General features: G+C 38.9%; 1 protein-coding gene across 1 annotated transcript in view; it reads right to left on the bottom strand.

The window, feature by feature from the left end:
* Positions 1-22986, bottom strand: part of ank3a (ankyrin 3a) — a 106721-nt gene that overhangs the window by 16210 nt on the left and 67525 nt on the right. Inside the window, 14 exon segments of the mRNA XM_051133877.1 lie at positions 283-7428; positions 8666-8744; positions 9343-9369; positions 9656-9778; positions 11008-11133; positions 11453-11681; positions 12357-12453; positions 13597-13804; positions 16124-16335; positions 16452-16606; positions 17402-17626; positions 19198-19217; positions 19220-19232; positions 19994-20103. Coding sequence (XP_050989834.1) covers positions 283-7428; positions 8666-8744; positions 9343-9369; positions 9656-9778; positions 11008-11133; positions 11453-11681; positions 12357-12453; positions 13597-13804; positions 16124-16335; positions 16452-16606; positions 17402-17626; positions 19198-19217; positions 19220-19232; positions 19994-20103 — 8770 coding nt within the window.

Consider the following 22986-nt stretch of genomic DNA (forward strand, 5'->3'; position numbering starts at 1 on the left):
GTTCACAAACACTGAAGCAGGTATAAATTCCTCGACAATGTTTCTTTAACCAACCCAGCACAGATAGACTGCTCAGTGCCCCACCCCTCATTATTATGATCAATTATCTGTGGAAGGTAGGGGAGATCTGACAGGGACAGATACAGTACGGTACAGTCACACAGCACAGTGATGGGAGAATGAGAGAATGACAGCTATTGTTCACGCCACAGGCAATCCAATCAGTCACAACGGCTCATGCAACTAAGGATCAAGTAAAGTTTTCAATAAAGTTTTACAAACTAGGCTTGATCTCCGCGACGGGGGGCGACCTGCGAGCCCCTTCGTTCTTACTGCCCTCCTTCCCTCCTCCAGTCCGCTTACTCCTCCTCCTCTCACTGCCCGCCGCCCTTGTGACCTTTGTCCTCGAGGGTGTGACCCCTCGGGAGGAGCCAGCGGAGAGGGAGGGCTGGGACTGAGAGGGGTCCGATAGTGAGGTGCTTCGTGATGTGCTGCTGTCCTCCTCCGATTGCGACTGCTCTCCCTGTGTCTGTTTCTCCTCGTCTGAAAGTCGTTCGGCCACCTTTATTGCTTCTCCGCTAACGTTCTTTAAGAACTCAATCGACTGCCTACACACCTCGCTAACTGAACCACCGGAAGCACCAGATGGCCTGTCTTTGAAAGGCAGCTTGGAGGGAACTACTGGTCTGACGGATCTCTCTGGCTCTGTGAGCTTACTTGACCTTGGAACTACCTGAGCTGTGACAGCTGAGTAAACTGCACCATTTCTTTTGATGTCCTTGACAGGTATTCTAGACTTGGGCTCAGGCATTATGGATGCAGGGTCTACTTTCCTTGCCTCTGGCCTCACAACCTGTTTAGGCTTCTGCTTCCCTGAACTGAGCGTGTTAAAACTGAACCCTGCTGCCTTGACTGGGAGCCTAGACTTGGGCTGCCTGTTTTCTGAGACTACCTTAGTCTGAGGACTCTCAGCGCTGACCTTCTCCACTTTCTCCAAAGACTCCCTGCAGAACTGAGCTTCTATTCTACTAGCTTTCTGCAAGGTGGGTTCAGAAGATGACTGCAAATTGAACACTACACTGCCACACTGGATGTAGTTGGCCTGCACATTGGAGGACTCTAAATTATTGTTGTTATTGTAGTTTTCTGATGGGTAATCTTTTCTGCCAGTCGGGGAAGAGTTAGTGTGCCTGCTATCAAAGTGACTTTCAGCTAATTGAGACTCCAAGCTAATGTATTCCGGCATCTGACTGTCTGAGGACTCAGTTTTAACATCAGTCAGTTCAGCTGAGCCAGGGTCTTTCTTTATAGTAATGGAAGCGGCGATGCCCATCTTAATGGGGGTGCGTAATTTGGGGTCGACCTTGGAGGCTGTGACAGTGCATGAGGTGGTGTCAGCGAATGGAGGTGCGTCCACGCAGTCAGCACTGCCTTGCACTGTGCTGCCTCTGGAGGGCGATAAATCTGCGGTTTCCTCTACCTTCCCCTCTACAGCTCTTTCCCCTGCCTTTGAGTGAGAGGCGACTACCCCCGCATTCCTGCCCCCTTTCCCCTTGTCCCCTGACTGCCCATCTGATGTATGCTCACCAATCTGAAAAAACTGAAGTCTCTCTTCAACAAAGTCCCTCTTGCTCATGTCAATAGCACCACTGCGGGTCATCTCAAACATCTTGCCCTCGTGGAAGGGGAAAGGGTTGGGCTCACTAGTTGGGGTGCTCTCATCTGTCGGGGTTCTTGCTGGGGTGGTATCCGGCGTGGTTGCTTGCGATTTGTCTTCCACTGACAAAGCACATGGCTTCGGATCGTCATCTTTGTTTTTAGCATCAAAAGCTCCCTCCTCTCCCACTTTACCAGACCATGGATCAAAATCCAGGCCTTTGGTAGCCACAGTTTTAAAGGTAGTGTTTATTTCCTCCTCTAGCTGGTACTTGAAATAATTGTCTGTAAAACCTTGTCTATCTGGGTGTCTTCCCTCTAAAGAGTAGATTTTGTCCTCTTTCCCATTGTCAGATTTTTTCCCAGATGACCTCTTTGTTTTTGCCTTTTCCCCGGTTTCCTCATTTGGTGTGCTCTCTTCTTCAATTACTTCAAGTTTGCTCTGGCTAAAAGACCGATCTCCTGCTTTTCCCTCATTCGACAGACTGGACGTTTTAGGGTCACTCAGTCCATCGTCCTCATCTTGTAGGTCATACCCGTCAAGAGAATCTATCTCAGTGGCATCTGTATCATGGGAAAATTCAGCAGTCGTTGCTATCGAGCAATCAGTGATAGATTGATCATTTCCATTCTGTTCACATTCCACCTCTTCTCCTTTAACAATGCCGTTGATACCTGATTCCTTGTGGTGGGAGCCGTTTCTCTCTGGTTTCTTAGGCTTAACACGTTTCTCACACTCTTCTGCCATTTTGAAGGTGTACTTCTTGAGGGGGGCAGGCTGAAAAACAGATTCATCATCACTAGAATCACTGTTGTCAGCTCCAGGTGGAAGAGGGGAAGGAGGCTGGACTCTGATTACTGGCTCTGCAAGGAGATGTCTGTCATGCTCCTCTTGTAGGTTCACCTCCATCATCTCTGTTTCTGCTTCTGAGGAAGGACACGACCCCCTCTTTTCAGGGTCAGCATGCTCAGTTTCTAAAGGCGGTGGTGGTGGAAACTCAATGTATGCTATGCGCTTGTCTTTGGACCTTTTTCCATTCGAGTCTTGTTTTCTTTTTGAAGGCTCTGACTTGGCTTTTTCTGCTGGTACTTCTCTGAAAATGAATGTCTTGGGCTGCTCCTCTTCCTCTGACTCCTCTGGGATTGGGCTTGGCATGCCAGCCATGGAACCGATGATAGGCTCAGGAGCTCTGGAGTTCAGGTCGTAGCTGACCTCCTCAGAGGTAGGCGTCTCAGGAGTTACCGGACTCTTCCCTGAACTGTCCATAAATGTAACCTGCTCTAACGTATCATCTTCAGGGCTACCCTGTGGAGACTGCGGCTGCTTCTGTTTGACAGAATAAAACGCTCCACGTGTTTCATGTACTGTCCTGCTCTCATGGCTCACAACTTTTTTGTAAGTGCTTAACTGGCCAGTAGCAGTTTCTTTCTCGTACTGTTTACCTACTTGAATGCTGACATAAACAGGAAGAGGTTTAATGTCCGCAGTGACACCTGGGGTCACTTTTTCGATATACTCAACTTGGTTATCATCCACACCATTACAGACTATATTCACAATCTGCCTGCTAGAATCTGAGTTCACTACAGATGACACATCACTAGGTGATTTGCTAGCACCCGAATTAGGGTGCTGTGTATTTCTGGCTATGTGAGACCCTGTTCTTTCAGATTTGATGGAGGAATCTAACTTTAAAGTACTACTTTGATGATGGTCTATGAAACTAGATGAAACCCTAACAGGAATTTGTGATTCCGAGTTTTTTTTTAGAGCACCATTGCATTTTTCAGTATTACTAGGGTCTTCTCGAATTACAAGCTCTGTGTAAATTATCTTTTTAGTTGTTTCTTCTTTCGTCTCATTCTGTGAGTCATCCTTTTGCCTATCATGCACTAGAGTATGAGTGAGCTTTGTCTTTTGGCCTTTCAGCTGCCCATTGCCATGGTTTTCCCAAGTTTTGTATATTTTTCTGTCTTCACTGGCAATTTGCTCATTACTGTAAACATTGTGGTGATGTTTCGGTGAAGAGTTATCTGACCTATTTCTCTGTCTTTCACTCTGTTGATTCTGGGCAAACACTTGAGCCTTTCGAACATTGTAACTGTGCCCACCCTCACTATCTTTTTTGGGGCTTCTCTCACTTTCTGAAGACTCTGTTGACTTTGGGGGATTCCCCCCTGCAAAAACTTGATAAACAGGCAGCTTACTTTCCTGCAGCTTCCTCACTGGGGATCCTGAAGTGTGTCCCCACTGTGGACCTTTATCTTGTTTCTGGACCTCTGATTCAAATTTCATTCTCACCGAGCTAACCTTAGATGTTGAGGGCTGGAAGTATTTAGACGATTCACTTGCACTGCTTGCAGATGAGCTGTCTCCCTTTTTTGGGTCATCATTGTATCGAAGCAAAACTCGTCTTTCAGGACTGCTTGGTAGACTGGCACATTTTCTGTCATGGCAATCATATTTATCCCTAAACCTGTCTCTACTCCAGTCCTCTCCAGTACCTCCATTCCTGTGCATTGACCTCTCTGGGCTACTACATGTTGAGCTGGGGCCAGAACGAGTCTCCCTTGCATCTTGTCTGCGATGCTTCTTTTCAGGGGACTGAAGCTCATCATTCAGTTTTTCAGTTTTATCACGAAAGAACTGTGAGACTTCGCTAAGTTTTTCTTCTGCCTCTTTGACAGTTCTGTCTACTCTGTCCCCATACTTGTGATTGTCTCTGCTTTTACTCTGCCCATCTTCGGAAACTCTCATCCAAATAGACTTTTTTGGACTGTCAGGATCAGAAGCATACTGCAGCAAAGTGAGTTTGTCATAATTGTCATCTTCTGATGATCGACCTGACCTATCAGGCTTTAGCATGAATTCTCTAATTGAGCCACCTTGTGTTCCCTCACCATAATATCGAGACCTATCAATCACAGATTCATCTGAGTCTGAATGGGAAGAGTCAAATTTTTCTGACAGGAGCATTTTCTCTGCAAATTTGTATGATTCTCCTCTCGTTTCAGATGATTCATCATCATGGTACTCCACTGACTGCTGACTAAGCAATTTCAAGGTCTTATCATCCTCCACAGAGACAGGCACATGTATTCTGGAGTCCAGATAACAAGGAAGAGATTCTTCAGGTTCTATGCTGTCACGTTGCTCACTGCTCATCCTATGTTGCAGTTCCTTCATGCCACTTTTGCCCTGATATATGTACATTTCCTTCTCAGGGTGATTTTTTGTTTCTCTGATAATTACTTCAGTTGGTTCAGCTTTGTTGCCTTTCTCAATGTGAACCTCAATGATACGCTCAACCTTGGGCATTGGGTCTAGAGGCCTAACAGATGGATCTGCCCCTTCACTGCTGCTTTTGTGCTCAAACAGGCCTGTTAACTCTCTAGATGGATCCTTCCCAGATTGGAAGGCCTTCATTATGTCTCGTACAGACATGGTCTCCTCCATCCTCTCGGATGCAGCCTCTTTAACTGGGGGTTTGTGGTATACCATTCTTGTTGTTGTTGTTATGTGAGTCTCCTCTTTGACCCGCATACCTTTGCTCATCACATCATCCTCCGCATTGACTCTGGCTTGGTAAGCTTTAACTCTTTCTTTGATGGACCCACCAGGTGATCGAGGCTCAGTGTCTGCACATCGCAGTGGAGGCTTTGTCATTCTAGCATCTTCCAATGCCGGCTCCTTAGGATCCTCTGGAGGCTCATAGCTCCTTATGACATGTACGACCTCTGTGCGTGTTTCAGTGATGACAGGAGGAATCTCCTGGAAGAGACCTTTGGGCCCCATTCCTTCTGCACTTTGGGGGGCAGAGGGAGTTCTCTCACTGCGGGTTTCAAACCCACTGTCTGAAAGTGGACTCTTGTCTTGGTCATGGGAGACGTCATCAGGAGAGTCTAGTGCGATTTCAGGGCCAAACAATGCATCGGCTAGCTTTGAAAGTTCTTTTTCTGAAGGTGAGGGGCGCATATTGGTTGGAGGCATTTTGAGCTTGTGCTCCTGTAATGCCATTGCAGGTTTCAGGACACGTTTTTGTTTCTCCTCTCCTTCTCTCCTTGCTTCCTCTGTTCTTTGTTTAGCCTCTGCTATTTTAGAAAGAGAACTTGTGCCAATGTCATTGGTTAGGTAATCAACAACTTTTGCAAGGTTAAAATCTCTGTCAGATACTTGTTTTGTTTTGACTTGAGGGGCTAATGTTTCATATCGAGGGGGGCATCTCCATTCATTTTGTGGATTATCGTCTATGTCATCCTCTAGGACATCTTCTGTTTTGCTGTTTTTAATATTTGCCTTACTCTCTCTCAAAACATCCTTGCTAAGAATTTCACTGACTTTGACAAGGTCCTGTTTGACTTTCTCTACAATTTTGAAAGGCTCCTCATCTTCCACTTTATGCTCCTTAGAGTCAGAATGATAACCTTTGGAGCTTGAATTTGTATCAGTTTGCAAAATTGCAGACATTCTGATTAAGTCCTCCTTCATTTCGGCCACATCTTTTAGTATCTCCTGGCTGTTGGACAGAGGTGATGAAGAGGTAGCAGATTTGATTGTTCCGGGGGACATGTGCATTGGAGTCTTGACGGGAGACAGAGTTCTGGCAAAAGAGGACTGAGTCTGGGCATTGACCTCTTGGGGCATGGCCTTTCTGGGGGACAGGAGAGCAGCTGTTGACATTGAGACTTCAGGGAGCTTTTTAAACTGAGGTTCAGGTAAGACATTTATAACGGAATAGACAGGGACTGTAATAGTGCTGGAAGTTACAGATGTGGTTGAATTCGGAGGGGATCTGAGAGAGGCATACAGTGAGCTGGATGCAGAGGAACGTATAGACTGGTAAGAGGACGAGGGAGTGGAGGACACTGACTTTAGTGTGCCATAACCAGCAGAGCAGGAATTAAAAGTTTTTTCCACCTCATCAAAGGCAGCGTTTACACTCGTTGTTGCTGCATTTGTTGTGGCTTGAATTCTTTCCTGCAGGGTGCTGGTAAGATGGGTTGTTGGGGAGGAGGAGCGATATTTGGTTGGGGAAACTGTCCCATTGATCAGCGCAGCTGCTGTAGTGGCTGAGCCGGATTTCAATGGTGAGGACAGGGATGACAGAAATCCTCTGGCAGAGGCATCAGTGCTGGTTCTAATAGAGGAGAATCCCGGGACAGTTTTAATGGGGGAGCAGGTTGCTGGAGGGTTAGAGGTTACGACAGACTTATATGGCAAACTTGAGCTGTACATGTTTAGTGAAGACTTAGGTGAGGCTGGAGGAGTCATAGCAATAGAGGATCTTTCCAGCAAGGTTCCAGATGGTACAGGAGATGTCCTGGCTGAGAGCCCTGTTAGGCCTTTAATTGAAACTGGATCAGGGGCACTCTTGCCCGGGGAGGACAGAAGGGTGGGGGAGGCTTGGACTGGATACTGGGCACCTTGAACTACAGTTTTAATTGGTGAGGAGATTGTTCTGTAGGATCGAATCGGTGATGCAACGTCGCTGGCAGATTTGATGGAAGACGCTGGTGAACCTCCAATAATGGATTTGATAGGAGAGGCAGAGTTCACAGACCACACCGACCTCAGTGGGGAGGCTGAGGGGGTGTTGGATGACGAGCTGGAGAGGGAGCCAAATCCAGACTTCGTCTGGCTGGGGACGTTGACGGGAGAGCTTGTCGCCCAGGCCTGGTAGGAGCGCGTCGTAAAGACAGGCTTGTAAGCGTAGCCAGAAGGCTGCGGCGTGGTTTTTGGAGTGGTGGTGTTATGGCCTCTTTCAGCTGTTTCTAGCATAATTAAATTAATAAACAAAGTAAACGGAAATAGTTAAATAAGAGAGAAGAGAGAAACAAGAAAGATTTAGTCAGGGGATGAATCCAAAAGCAAACAGCAGTGGAAATACTGAAACTGTGGAGGCTTTGAACAATGAAAAGTGAAACAAATAGAAAAAACAAAACATAACTCATGCCTGTGGCACATGGGTGGAGATGCAAAATTATGGAAAAATGTCAGCCACTTAAATAAACCAAGAAGCTCCAAATGTTCTGAAAATATGTATGATATAAAATGATTTAAATGTTTTTTTTTTCATAATTACTGGTTTATGTATGAAATCCTGCAGTATTGATAAATTTATATTGAGTAAATAAGATTCCTGTCAAAATAGATCTGCACATTAGGCCTTGCAGTTTAAATGCAGCCTAATAGGCTTGCCACTATTTATTATATAAATCACAGCTGAGCAACTTTAATATATTTGATAAACAATCTACAATCGAACATAAAGACAATGTTAGGCCTACATGGGAGAAAATAAATTGTACAGCTATTTTTTAAATTCATTTGTTTAAAAAACTAAAGACTACATGCCATTAGTTTAACATATTAATATTTACCTTAATAATTAATTTTTAAACGCATAAGATCAATAGCCTATTAGTTTTAGCTGTGGTATTGAAATAACGAAATTTCACTAATTCTACTGACTACTGACATTTTGGTATTGTGACAAACCTACTTTCCTTTGCCCTCAAATGGCAACAAGCAGATAAATCTGACCAATTACAAGGCACAAAGTTTTAATACATGAACAAAGAAGCAAGTACTGAGTACTGCTGTTGAGTAGTAATATTGACTGTCTATAAAACAAGCAAAATCTTTTGAAAATAAAAAACAAATGACAGTATGAGGCATAATAATGGTTTTATTCAAAACACATTAAGCAATACACAACCCGTGTAGACAATATGATAGCAAATCATATGAAATATGAAACAATGGAACAAAAAACAACACAAATGACAAAAGAAAAAAGAGAAGGCAAAAAAGCAAGCAAACAAATGTAACTGTTTATGACTGATGTACACAGACATTATATACTGGCTGTTCCGTTTTCGAAAATGGTGATATGATATTATTGTGACTTCATATATGCCTGTATCAGATGCCTGTGTACTTGTGAAGCTTCGACCGTGTGATTATGTCATGCTGATGTTTCAAGAATAAAGAAAATGTAGGACTCACTGGATGCTGGATCGGCCAGATAGCTGTAGCGTTTTCGCAATGCTAATGAGGCAAAGGTATGTCGTCGATCTTTGTCATTCTGCAATAACACAAAAGTAAAAATCCTATGTAAGAACAAATTGACAAAAATCGTAGTGCAATGATCTTTTAAGTGCCTAACTACTACTAGATTTTGCTTTTGATTGTTTTGAAAGCACTGCATCTACGTTGGTCCAGATTTTTTTCAGTGCATCTTTTGAAGGAATTCATTCATGTGGTGAATTTAATTTAGGCTATCAGTAAAATATTTCAATTGCTTCAGTCTCTGTAAGGAATGCTGTGCTTCATTTCACTTTAAAATGTGTTCTCCTCAGAGAGGGTCAACTAGACAAGCACAGCCCATTTGCTAACAGTGTGAAAGGTTAGTATTTTCCAGTGAAACTGCCTAATTGCTTCACTTTGAAATCAAATTAAATAAAACTTAAATCTGCAAAAGAGATATGTGAAAAATGTTCCCACCAAGCCACAAAATAACAGAATGCTTTAAATATACTAATAAACACAAAAAGAAGTCATGCACTTGCCTAACCAATGACAGGAGCTGGTACAAAAAGCTTTTGACCAATCACATAAATAAGCGTATGATCACATAAGCACCACAATAAAAGGCAAAGGTTGACAAGTTATGAAATATGTACCTCATCATCAGGATCCGACTCCATTTCCTAAAATTTCCCACGTTGCATTGCAGCAATACATAATGGAGCAGCAGCAACCGAGGATGGTGAGAAGGTGAAGATGGTATTGGAAAGAGACGAGTAAGAGAAAGAGGACAGTAAAGGAATAGAAAAGATAATAAATGCAGATGCAGAGAGATTAAAAGAGAGCAAGACAAAAGGAAAGGCAAAATAAAGTTACAACTAAAGCAGCAACACAAATAGCTCTGTGACATGGTTAATGTTTAATAGACTCCAAATAACGCTAGAGAATCATGTTTTTGTCTGTTCTTACCTTCCTGTGTGTTGGCAGTGTAAAGTTAAGGTTGCAGATTGCACTCTGTGGCAGGCCTTTTGCGATTTTAGGTTCTCTGAGGAATGAGATTCTCCCACATGGCTCTTGGCCCATATCTCTGACCTACAAAACGCATGCATATATACAACACAGAATGACAAAAAGTCTTAATCATATCAGTAGCCTAATAAAAGCTGCTTTATTTTACACTGAACAGCATTTTAACGTGTTTTTGCAACACTGAGTAATGTATCACAGACATGTTTCACAAATCCTTTCATATACAAAGTGCAAAGAGAGTGTGCAGTGTAGAGAGCTTCGTTGATTACAATGGAACTTTGTGAGATCGTGATGAACTAAGACGAGTGACAGATTTTATTGATTTTTAAGGTTTGTAAATGAATGATTCAGTGATTAAATCAGTGACTTGCCGCCACCTACTGGCAGTTTTTAAATTCATTTTTAAAGTATCTTTTCAGTTATTTAATCATTTAATATTTCGATATTCAAAATTTTATATTTAAAACATAAATCTCAGCATGAATTTATACATTTTAATTGCACTCACGCCACCTCTGAGCCTCATTAAACATATGAAAATATACCTACAAGCCATTTTTGTGTTTTTCTGTACCACCTCAATGAACAAATTAATTTTGTTAATACTGATTTCATTTGATTGGTAACTTAATCTTATTCTACTTGTTCTGATTCTGTTGTTTTAATTAGAAATTTTAAACAGCTTATAAAATACTTTTTTTTTAATTTGACTTAAAAGATGGCACATTTTTAATAAAGTTAGAAAAATGCCATTACAAAGGTAAAAACAAAATTTACCTCAAATATCACCTTGTAATGGAAAGGCTCATTTTTGAACAGATTTTCTGATTATTGATTAGAAAGTGCTCCCTAAATTTTGACTGTGCTACCAAATTTAAGTTACAAGCACAAGTGCTCCTAAAAAGAAATGTAAGCGTGGAGCCCTGTTCATGGGTTCTGCTATGTTCTGGTCACATGACTAGCCTAATACAAATTATAGGACACCTTTTGCTCATGGAATCAATAATTTATAACTAACTGTGAATAGAGCTTTTTTTTTTTTTTTTCAGTGGCACTGGTAACCGAAAACGTTTGCGTGATGCTGTATCCACACTGCTAAGTATTAATATAATGTCCAAGAGATTTGTTACATCTGCCTGTACAACACAGAATAAAACCCTTTTTTAACTTCTTGCAGTTCATTTCAACATTCAGATTTAACTGTATAGCTGATTTACTTGATAATACTTGTTCACTGAAATTTTGTATGTGCATCCATAATAGCTACAATGGATGGTCAGTGTCTCTCAAACCTTGATATTGAATGGGAGTCGGTTCTCTTTGAAGGCATAAAAGTTGAAGATGAGTTGCTGACCACTCTTTGCCAGAGGAGCGATGTTGCCGTAGCATTCTACATGAATGGGCTTACCCTCCAGAATCTGACAAAGGGAACAAGTGATACATCATAAGCATTTCCTCATTTACGTCATAATGTCAACAAATGATCTGAAGCATTATTGTGTTTGAATATGGGAGAACAATATTGTTGTGTGGGTGTTTGTATGAATATGGTCTGTGAATTACAGAGGAAAAAGGTTTTGTTGGTATATGTTGTCATGTTTTTTCTAATGGATTGACCTATGTGTATATACAAGAATATTCATGACTCACTGTTTCCAAACCGAGTATGTTCAATGTGAATTATTTATGTGAACGTGTGCATGTGTGTAGGCTAGAGTGTGAGTTACAGTGGCACACCTCAATGTCTTTGCTCCTTGCCACCTCCTCAAAGTTCTCCTGCTGCTCCAGAGTTTTATCAACTTTGTCGTCAGTCATGCAGAAACAACGCAAGCGGGATTCTACAGGGTCGATCATTTTAGCAAACACGACAAACTTGGCCAGATATGGAACGCAGATCAGCTCTCGGTACAACTGAGAAGCTAAACCCACTGTCTCGCTGATCTGCTGACAGTCTGCCAACCAAAATCTACAAAAAAGAGTGGAAAGAATTCACCTAGAATAAGGAAAACCCTGTACAATTCTCAAATGTTCACAAATATTTACTTTCTCTGTTACAACTCCATGGGACAGAAAACCTTAGTTCTAAGATGTTTACATGATAGAAGTTTTGGAATCTTTGGTCAGTTGTCTTCAACACTGACACAAACACTAAATGTTTATACGAATGGTGCTCAGTGGGTTGGTTGAAACCCAAAAAATGGGCAGCAAATCTGTTCCGATATGTTCATAGACAAAAAAAACAATGTTAAATGCAAAATGCATGACTATAGAAGCATGCATATTTAGAAAATTATCTGCTTATCAAAAGCAGAAAACACATAGAATGAAATGTAATCCAGACTACATTAAATACAGGTTTACATGCAACAAGAATAAACATGGTTTAATGTTGCATATTTCTGAGCTTCTCCAGTTCTTTAATGACCTTATGTGATTATTCCTTTCCTCAGTAACTCTTATTTCTAGGCCACAGTCTGCAGTCATATTTGAGTTTAATCAGCATCTGACATTGTGGATGTGCAGATGAACATGATTACAGTGATATAATTTAATCTAGGACAGAGATCCTCCACTGTCCCCCACTCCAAAGCACATGATTTGAATCTGCATCTGACATACTTCAACATCAGCTAAGACTCACCTTGCAGACACATTTGTGGTGAAGGAAACACAGTCTGTGACAAAGGAGAGTGGAGTGGTCCCAGTGATGTCTTCCCACTGTGCAGGGGATGTTCCACCTAAAAATAAAACTGTTTTAAACACTGGTGTAGGGAATCACTTTTATCACAATTCCTCGTTGTCACTTGCAAATGCATGTTTTATTTCAGATTTTTCCAGACTTTTAACACCGTATACACCAAAGCAAACACATATGGTTAAAGGAGAACTTATGATTTTTGAGAAAAGCATTTCAGGATTTTTGCATATAATGGACCTCATTGGTGAACCGAATTTGAACTTCCAAAATGCAGTTTAAATGCAGCTTCAAAGGGCTCTAAATAATCCCAGCCGAGGAAGAAGGGTCTTATCTAGCGAAACGATCGGTCATTGTTTTCGAAAAACAAAAAAAATTATACTTTTTAAGCACAAAAGCTTGTGTAGCAAGGCTCTGGGATGCACGTCCATGGGTCGTTCTTGAACGATTCGTTCATTTTGAACGAATCTTTAATGTGAACGAAATGACTCGAAAAAAGATTTGTTAATTTTGCTGAACGAGACTTAAAGGTCCGAGTTGGTAAAATGTTCCGAACTTCCCATCACTACTACGAATCACGTCTTTGAATCACCACAAGTTCATCGTCTGTGTACTCCGGCTCAAAAAGTTAGAGTATGTCGAAAAACTCCATGTTATTTTCTCTTACAACTTTAGAACCGTCCGACATCGTTGTACCTTTTTGTCTGTAAACAGCATTTGACTTACTTGCACTTTCTTAGTCTTTGTGCGTTCAATAGTATGAGAACGCACATCTCACAGCCTGTGCTACACAAGCTTTTGTGCTTAAAAAGTATACACATTTTTATTTTCTGAAAAAAATGACGATTGTTTTGCTAGATAAGACCCTTCTTCCTCAGCTGGGATCGTTTAGAGCCCTTTGAAGCTGCATTTAACTACAATTTGAAAGTTCAAAATCGGGGCACCAATGAAATCCATTATATGGTAAAAAATCCTGAAATGCTTTCATCAAAAAACTTAATTTCTTCACGACTGAAGACAGAAAGACATGAACATCTTGGATGACAAGGGGGTGAGTAAATTATCTGTAAATTGTTGTTCTGGAAGTGGAGTTCTCCTTTAATTTAAATTCAGAAGGAACATCTCTCATGTATCATTTGACCATGATGACCTAACATTTCCCTATATACACAAACTATTCACATGCCTGTAATGCTACAGAGCAGTCTAAGGCAGGGGGCAGGTTCTCCTTTGCGTCCGTTAGCAACAGCCTCTTTGGATCTGGGCGGCACAGGGATTGTCATGGTGATGGGCTTGTGGAATTTCCTCCTTCTGGGCTCCACAGTAACAATTGGACTGAAGGACGCACGGTTACCAGTGATCGTCCGCACAATGTCATCTGGCACTGGCTGTGCCTGAGAGAGAAACAGAAAAAAGTGGTATGCTGAACAGGAGAAAAAAACAGAAGAGCATTTACAGCACTAATGCATGTCTGATATGCATTTTGCATAACCACTCATTTGTAACAAATTAATCATCCTTGGAACGCATATAACTTTTTTATTGCTGTAGTCTTTTGACTTTCTGACTGTTTCTTGTATGACATGTATATAATCACAGTTGCTATGGTCATGAGATGTTTAACAGGAAATGCATCCTAACCACTGTTGGCAGGCACACAGACGCCACTAGGGACAGGGGGACCCCCTGTTTGGTTTGAATTTTGTGAACGGGAGTTCCTCTTTTGGTATAGGCGCTTTCACTTTCGAATTCGCAATCTTGTCACGTTTTAGCTACAAGAAAAGATTATTGTCTGTTTTGCTTACATTTATACATCTTTCACTTTGTAAGACTAAAAAAAAGATGGATTCATTGGTAGCCTATTCTTCATTAAAAGCATAACAACAATAAAACAGGCTACAAAACGAACAAGAAGCATGACATATACCACATGCTGTACTAGCCTATACCGACTAATAAATTACAGAATGTCAGCAAACACTCAAAATTAAAAGGAATCAAATAAATTGAAAAGAAAGCCTCCATAACGTAACGTGAGGTAAATGATAGCTTTTCAAAATGAAAACAAAAAAGTGAAACTGTCGGTGACAATGCTTGCATGTTTATTGGTCATTTCCTCAATATTTGTGTTATTTTTGCTGCGAGCTGCGTGCACCTTTGTGCTCGTGCTGACGCGGCTAGTGGTATAAACCAGGCTTTATATCTGAAGCGATTGCACTGAATGCGCCTCTCTTTACGTGATCAGTGAATTCTGACTCCTTCTGACACTTTATAGAGCAGAAGCTTTTGGAGCAGTGCAGACCATGCACTCGCACAAATGCGACCACGTTAAATTTTAGCTAAATAAAACATATTTTGCATAAGGCATGAAGTTTTCGTGGGTGATTGGCATACTAGACAATTAACAGTTTGATCATGCATTGCTAGTGTTGGTCAGGCAGACCTTTGTTTACCTTTGTTAATTATTGTTTATCCATGATTTCAAATAAGAATCCCCCAATGGCTTTTTTAGTGCAAACCATTAGCCCAAATTATGCAATGTAACTAATTGAGCTAACTAATTAGTTAAAGCCCAAATTACGCAAAATAACTGAGCTGAAATCATCTGCTGACAGCTTGGCCCCCCCCAGTTTCTAAAATCCCATCTGCGCCCCTGACTGTTGGAACAGAGAGTAACTATCCAAAAAACACTGAGTTGTTTGCAATAATAATAGCTATTTTGCTATTATGTGTGTGTTTTGTGGAGAACATATTCTACCATAGTGTGTATGTGTGTGTGACAGAGAGAAAGAATGATCCCAGAACCCCTAGAGATGACAGGCCAGTTTTATGTAAATTGCTTAAATTACTTTCGCCTACGAACCATTCAAACCACTCGCATTCAAATCACTCGCAAACCAAACATCATTATGGCTGGCAAGCAATTTTAAACCTACACAAGCTCTACAACTAGATCAATATATAGCTTATAAAAGGGATAGTTCATCCAAAAATGGAAATTGCCTTATGATTTACTTATGCTCTAGGCATCCTAGGTGTATGTAACTTTCTTCTCTCACGTATTATCCAATCAGAGTTATATTTAAAAATGTCATGAGTCAACTGAGTGGGTGTTATTTATTTCAACAGTCCAAAAAAGTATAATAAAGTGCATCCATCCATCATGAAAGTGTCCCACACGGCTCAGGGGGGTGAATAAAGGCCTCCTGAAGCGAATTAATGCATTTTTGTAAGAAAAACATCTCTAGCTTCTGCTAACTGTCGTACACGTGACAAGCTCAAGTGAGAAGTGACGAACGCAGAAGAGAGAGCAAAACAAAACACCGTTATGAATTAGAAGTACAATGCGAAGATTTGTAAAGAAACTTGTTGGATGATTTCGATATAAGCCAAGAGGACATTGTTTTTCCTTTGCTAAACAAAGCAAACTTTGCTTCCTTTGCTCCTGTAAACAAACCTTTGTTCTCGAGAAAGTAGCATATTCTCACCAGAGCTTAGACTACGCATACATGATCGCCACTTTTTGGGTGAACTACCCCTTTAAATATTTTAAAACTAATAATACCATAAACAGAAATTTACTATATCCCTGAAATTTTTAGGATTTCCATACAATAAAATGGATGGCTAAGTAATTCAATTAGATTAATAATTAAATACAAAAGCTTGACCAAACATAATTTGACAACAACAATCTTGATAAGTTCTTATACCTGTAGCCCAACACGAATCTTCTTCGTAAGCGCTCCCTGGGGAAAGGCAGCCTTTACCATGGGAACCGCCTCACTGCTCAGGACTCCGCCCTCTGGTCCCATGTAATCACTTTCTTGTTTGATGCGTGACACCACCGCAAAGTACTGTGGGAAATCTTTTGTGATGATGCGGCAGATACGTTTTTTCTCCAGCTCTGCTGGACTGTCCATCTCTGGAATTAAATAAACAAAATTATAAGGATTTAATAAAAACTACTAGTGAGGTAATTAATAAAAACTACCCTCATTAGTCTAATTTCAGTTATTTCATTAGCTGTTTGTACATTACCCTCATCCATGCCATTGAGGATGGAGGTGAGCTCTGTCACTTTACAGTCATAATGATGTTCTTTCCAGGTTTCTCCATTATCGCTGCGTAGCACGATCAGCTCTCTTTCCTTTCCCCGCATGGAGCCAAAATGAGGAATTTCAACTATCACAGGCCTGAAATGAAGTGAAGACAATTAGGGGAGAATTCACTAAACAGATGGGGAACTGCACCCTGCAGACTGCATTCAGCACTAATTTGATGAGAATTTAAGAAGGAAATCCTGACATCACTCAATCTGAACTCATTCCCCATGGACATTTTTGTAAAAAAGTTAAAAACTAATGTATTTAGGCCAAGATTATGTTTCAGGGATAGTTCAGATCATAATTACTCACCCTCATGTCAATCCAAACCACAAGACCTTCGCTCAACTTCGGAAAACAAATTAAGATATTTTTGATAAAATCCGAGAGCCTGCATAGACAGCAATGCAACTACCACTTTCAAGGTCCAGAAAAGTAGTAAAAACATTGTTAAAATACTCTATCAGTAGTTTAACCGTAATTTAAATACGTAATGAAAATACTTTCGTGCACAAAGAAAATAAAATAACAACTTTATTCAGCAATTTCGGCGTTCTGACATAGAACCCGGATGCAATGCGCTTTGTTTACAAGCAGAAGAAGACACACGTTGTACATAAAACAGTCTTCATAAACACATCTGAAGATTGTCTGAAGGTTTCCATTGCAGTGCTGTCTATGAAGGGTCAGAAAGCTCTCGGATTTTATCAAAAATATCTTAATTTTTGTTCCGAAGAGGAACAAAGGTCTTACGGGTTTGGAACGACATGAGGATGAGTAATTAAGGACAAAATTTTTATTTTGGGGTGAGCTAGCCTTTTCATGATTTATCTGCTTTTACTGTGAGACTACAGATAATTTAAGCCACCATGGAGGAACTCTTACCCCAAAAACTGTGCCCCTGCTGGCCCCATCTCCACCAGCCTGCTCACAAGACCCTCTCCCTCCACCATAGGGGGTGGGTACGCCAGGCGGTGTCGCTTTGCTAGGCGGCAGGTGATTCGTGTTGGTGCTGGACACTTTCTAGGTGGAATGATTATACGCATCCCATCATGACGACTTCCTCTCATCGACCCGCCCCGAGCATCCACCATGAAACTCACTAGAAACCTGCAAGAAGAGAATAAAGGATTCATGAAAGAAAAAGACAGAAGGAGATGAAGAAAGAAAGAGGGACACCACGCTAACCCACTACACAGACACGAACGAGTGAGAGACGATTCCCATGCTGTGATCACTGTACACCCAACACACGTGGTGAGAGAGAGAGAGAGGGAGGGAGAAGGGAAAGGTCTAAGCAGAAATGAAAAGGAGGAGAAACAGTAAGCGAAGAACAGACCATTAAAGCCAGAAAGATAGAGACAGTTTAGTCAACAGACAAAGGAAAAACAATTAAAAAGAGTGACAGTGCTTCGAGCTGTTAAACCTGGCAGCATTTAGTCCCTCATACAACAACAGCAGAGACACCTGAACAGGAAACAGGGATTCCTTCAATATTGACTTACCAAAATATTACCATAGTCACTGTACTCAAGACTCAGTGTGCAAAGCTGAAAATAATATCCTGTTTACTGCCAAGATCAATTGTTTCGAAGCAGTGATCAGTGATCAACAGTGTGACCAAAAGCACCTCCACAGGTGGACAAAAAAACCCCCAAAACACCCATTATCTGTTAACGTGAAATGAATGCAGTATATATTAGCATTCACTGCCATTGTGTGTTTGTTACATATACATGAGATCCTAACACTGATGACAAGGGCTGGGCGATAAACCAAAAATTTTGACATCATGTCAACATATTGGTTATATTCAAATTGAATAAAATAATTTCATAAAATATTAAAATTACCATTCAAAAGATTTAAAGTGTTTAAAATACAATGAAAACCAGGTACCATTTTGAATAACTGTTTATAATCATTTATAAACAGTTATTGTTATTATTAACTAAAACTACTAAAAAAAACGTAAACTGAAATAAAAGAACCAAATTGAAACAAAACAGAATATTTAAAATATATAGAAATATTTAAAAATATATAGAAATATTTAACAACATAATATACATTTAAAATGTTTAATGAAAGAACTTAAACAGTAAAAATCTTAAAAATAATAAAGTTATGTTTTTCTACATTATTTTCAAAGAATAAACAAATTTAAATCTTTTTGAAGAATATACATATATAGATATATAGATATATTTTATATATCAAATATGCCACCCACAAGATTTAGTAGTGAATCAATTCAAATACAATATACCATTCATTTTCAATATATCGCCCAGTCCTACTGAAGAAATGATTTAGCTATAACAAGTAATTTCTAACTGAGAAATGAAGAACATTACAATGAACTCCCTTTCCTCACAAAATGTCTAATGTGCTGATGGTGGAAGTAGTGTGTGTAATGAGTGATCTGAAATTTATTTTATGACTGCTGAAGTTGCTAAATTTCTGAATGAGCTGAGGTCCATTTCCCATAGACCGGCTAAACACACACAGTGTGGAGGAGCGCTCACACAGATGAGGAGATAAAACGGGGAATAAAACACCAGAGAGCAGGAAAGAGATAAAGAGTGAAAGAAAACAGGAGAGGACAGATGAAAAATAGAGGAAAAAGACAGGACAGAAAAAGCTATAGAAAGAGTGATGTCACCGGACTCAGTTTTCACCTGGAGTCATACTGAGGAAGCGCGGGGAGGAAGGGCTGCAAAAGGAAAAATTAACGGAAAGAAAAAAGAACAGAAAGCAGAAGGTAAAAAAAATAAACAACATTCATTATTACAGTTGTTGTCATGGTAAAAAATGCTGACATACATGTAAGAAAGACATGAAGCTGATGTCAAAAATCAGATCTTATGTGTAATGTAGCAGAAAGCGTGGGGGGGGAGAAAACTAAAGGAAAACAAAATGTGCTTTATGCAAACAACTCGATGAAGCCAATGAAAAACTATTCACATGCTTGCCCAAAACAGCATCTTTTTTGCAGATTGGCTGGATTAAATCATCTTCCACCAATCAAATGGTATCGCTGTAATGCATAATGAGATGCTCAATCCCCCCCTTAGGACACATAGGTGGTCAAAAGCATTTTAAGCATTGAGATAAATTGCTATTCTAACAGAATTGAAATTCATTTGGTGACACTAATAAACAGAATGACATATTTAATTTCGTCTATATAAAATATTGTAACTGGAAATACAGATTTGAACATTAGGAAGGACTGAGCACTGTTTAACAGTTTGGGGTCAGTAAGGTTTTAATTTTAGGTAATCAATACTTAAATACATTTCAAACAAATGTTCTTCATATCAGGATATTACAAAACATTCAAAAATCTTATCAACCCCAAACTTTTAAACTATAGCGTATAAATATATCATACAGTATATAATCAAAATACATTAATGTTGTGGTTTCTAATGTGTTTGCATACTTAACGTTAAATAATGTAAACACACTTACCCAGAATGCACAGGACTGCAGACAGTGTTATGCGAGTGGTCCACTGTATCAGGGGTCCAACTGTACCGCCGCATACACTCGTTGTTGTATTCACGAGTCACTGCAAGGTGCTGTCAACACATCCATATATAAAAACACACACTTCAGGGTTAGCAGTTGCATAACCTTCAAAATGAGTGTGAGGTTTGTTAAAAACAGTAGCTAACATTACATGTTGTAATTAAATTCAGAAATTTAATTACAGAAAAAGTACAACGTTTTTGAACAAAAAAATTAATGTTTTTTAAAGGTTTCTTCTGCTCGCCAAGCCTGCATTTATTTAATCTAAAATACAAAAAAGTACAGTAATATTGTGAAATATTTTTACTATTTAAAATAACTGCTTTCCATTTGAACATATTTTAAAATGCATTTATTCCTGTGATCAAAGCTAAATTTTCAGCATCATTACTCCAGTCTTCAGTGTCATATGATACTTCAGAAATCATTCTAATATGCTGATTTGCTGCTAAAGAAACATTTATTATTATTATTATCAATAAAACAGTTGAACATATATTTCCTAAAGATCAGCATTTATCTGAAATAAAAAGCTTTGTAACACCATTCAAAAGCTTGGAGTCATTATATATATATATATTTTTTTTTTTTTGGAAAAGAAATGATAGAAATTAATACTTAGCAAAGATGCTTTAAACTGATCGAAAGTGATGATAAAGACATTTATAATGTTACAAAAGATTTCTGTTTCAGATAAATGCTGTTCTTCTGAATTTTCTATTCATCAAAGAAACCTGAAAAAAAAAAATTACTAAGCTGTTTTCAACACAATAATAATAATAAATGTTTTTTGAGCAGCAAATCAGAATATTAGAATGATTTCTGAAGGATCATGTGACTAAAAATTCAGTTTTTAAATCACAGGAATAATACATTTAAAATATATTTAAATAACAATAAATTTAAAATAGTCATTTTAAATAGTAAAAATATTTCAAAAACATCAAAAATCTTACTGTTCAAAAACATTTGACTAGTAGTGTATATATCAATGTTTTTTTATCTAACGTTTGCAGAGATGCCTTGTGAAAACCGCTGCCAAAATAAAGTTAAAAACAGAATGTCTTTGGAAACATCATGAGGATGCATCTGGATGAAACATGGCTTCAAACAGGACATTCAAGAAGAAAAATAAAAAGCAGAAAAAACAATGCGTGAAAGACAACAAAATAAATGCTACAGATGGAGGTGGAGCTTGTTTTTCTAAACAAATAATAACACACAAATACAGATGAGCGAATAAATAGCATGTTTGGATTTTTGTCTAATGAAAGGATGGAAAAGATGGAGAGAGATGATCTAACATGGTCCTGACCATGGACCTGTACCTTATTGTGTGGGTCCACCATGTAGGAAATATCTTTAAATACACTCTGAAGCCAAACAAAGAGAGAGAAAATAAGTATAATGTGAAGTGTTTCTCCCAAGTTGTTCAAAACCTAGTCTACCTGATCGAACCTGAACTGAACACTGTAATGAAGCCCAAAAAGCTGTCAAGACAGGCAGCTGCTTTTAGAACACAACATCTGACACTGAAGCAAAAATAAAAGCACTTACACAGTACTGCACTTTCTCTCTTTTTGTAAGTTACCATAAACAAAGAACGTGGTCATATACTACACTAGACACAGTACTGACCTCATAACAGTTATTTTTAGTTAAGGTTAATGGATTTCATGCTTGATATGCATGCTAAACAAAAATTTTAATCAAATAAAATCAGTGGCCTAATAACTACATCTTTGTTTTCTTTAAGAATTGAGCAACTTCAAAAGTCTAGCCTGAATATTTGCTCTCTACATCCAGAGAATGGAAAGAGCAACACTGAACAGGAAAACACAAAATGGAAAAGCCTGACAGAGTCCAAGTCTGACTCTCTATCATTCTCTCTCTCTTTGTCCTCCTTCCCAGTGTCTATCCAACTGTTTAAGGATAGATCGAGGTCATGCATTTAGATTTCTTAAAGTGCCTTTAAATAAACTCTTATTAGGCTGAAAGTCTCAAGTCTAAGAGTGTATTTAAAGGAACATTTGGAAAAGAGAATGTGACGCTGGACAGAACAGTTTGTGTCTGTGTGGATGGGGACCAGGCTTTCGTAAACCCCACGGGACCCAAAACAAATATTCCAAGATATTTTGCTGTGTTGTGGAAAGTCCTGAGTGCACTTTGTGCAATTGTAGGAACAATGCCAGGCAATGAATGGAATTAACAATAAATCTATGGCTTTTTATGACTACAGGGTTGAAGTGTAGCAATCCTTTGTTTATATAGTTTCTAGTGCTGATCAGTCAGTGTCGATGCAGAACAAGTCTGATAGCGATATAGCATTGCAGTGGAACAAACACATAAAACATAATCTGTGGCAAAATACATGTAAACAATTTTTATTATGTTTTTCAGTAATGAATTCAATTCACGTTTATTTATACGATACATATCATTTCGAAGCATCTTTACAGCAAATGCATGTTTCTACATTACAATCAGAGGTGATCAGAGGTCAAAGTAATAAATCAATATGGTAGAAATGTAGTATTTAATGAATCAAGTATATTTATAATCAATTATAAACAGTTATTGTTAACTAAAACTAATAAAAAATGTATACATATAAGAAAAAACTTAAAAGAACCTAATTAAAAATTAAATAGAATATTTAAAATATATGAAATTATATATATATATATAAATATTCAAGAATTAATAAAAGTAACCAAAACATAACAAAATGAAAACTATATATATATATATATATATATATATATTTAATAGCATTTGTAAATATTTTCAACTAGCATTTATTATATATATATATATATATATATATATATATATATAATAAAAGCTAATTGAAAATATTTACAAATACTATTAAATAATAATAATACAATTTCTTTACTTCATCCACCATCTTTGATGTATTCATGCATTCT

Source organism: Labeo rohita, chromosome 17, assembly GCF_022985175.1.
Source record: "Labeo rohita strain BAU-BD-2019 chromosome 17, IGBB_LRoh.1.0, whole genome shotgun sequence".
NCBI lineage: Eukaryota > Metazoa > Chordata > Actinopteri > Cypriniformes > Cyprinidae > Labeo > Labeo rohita.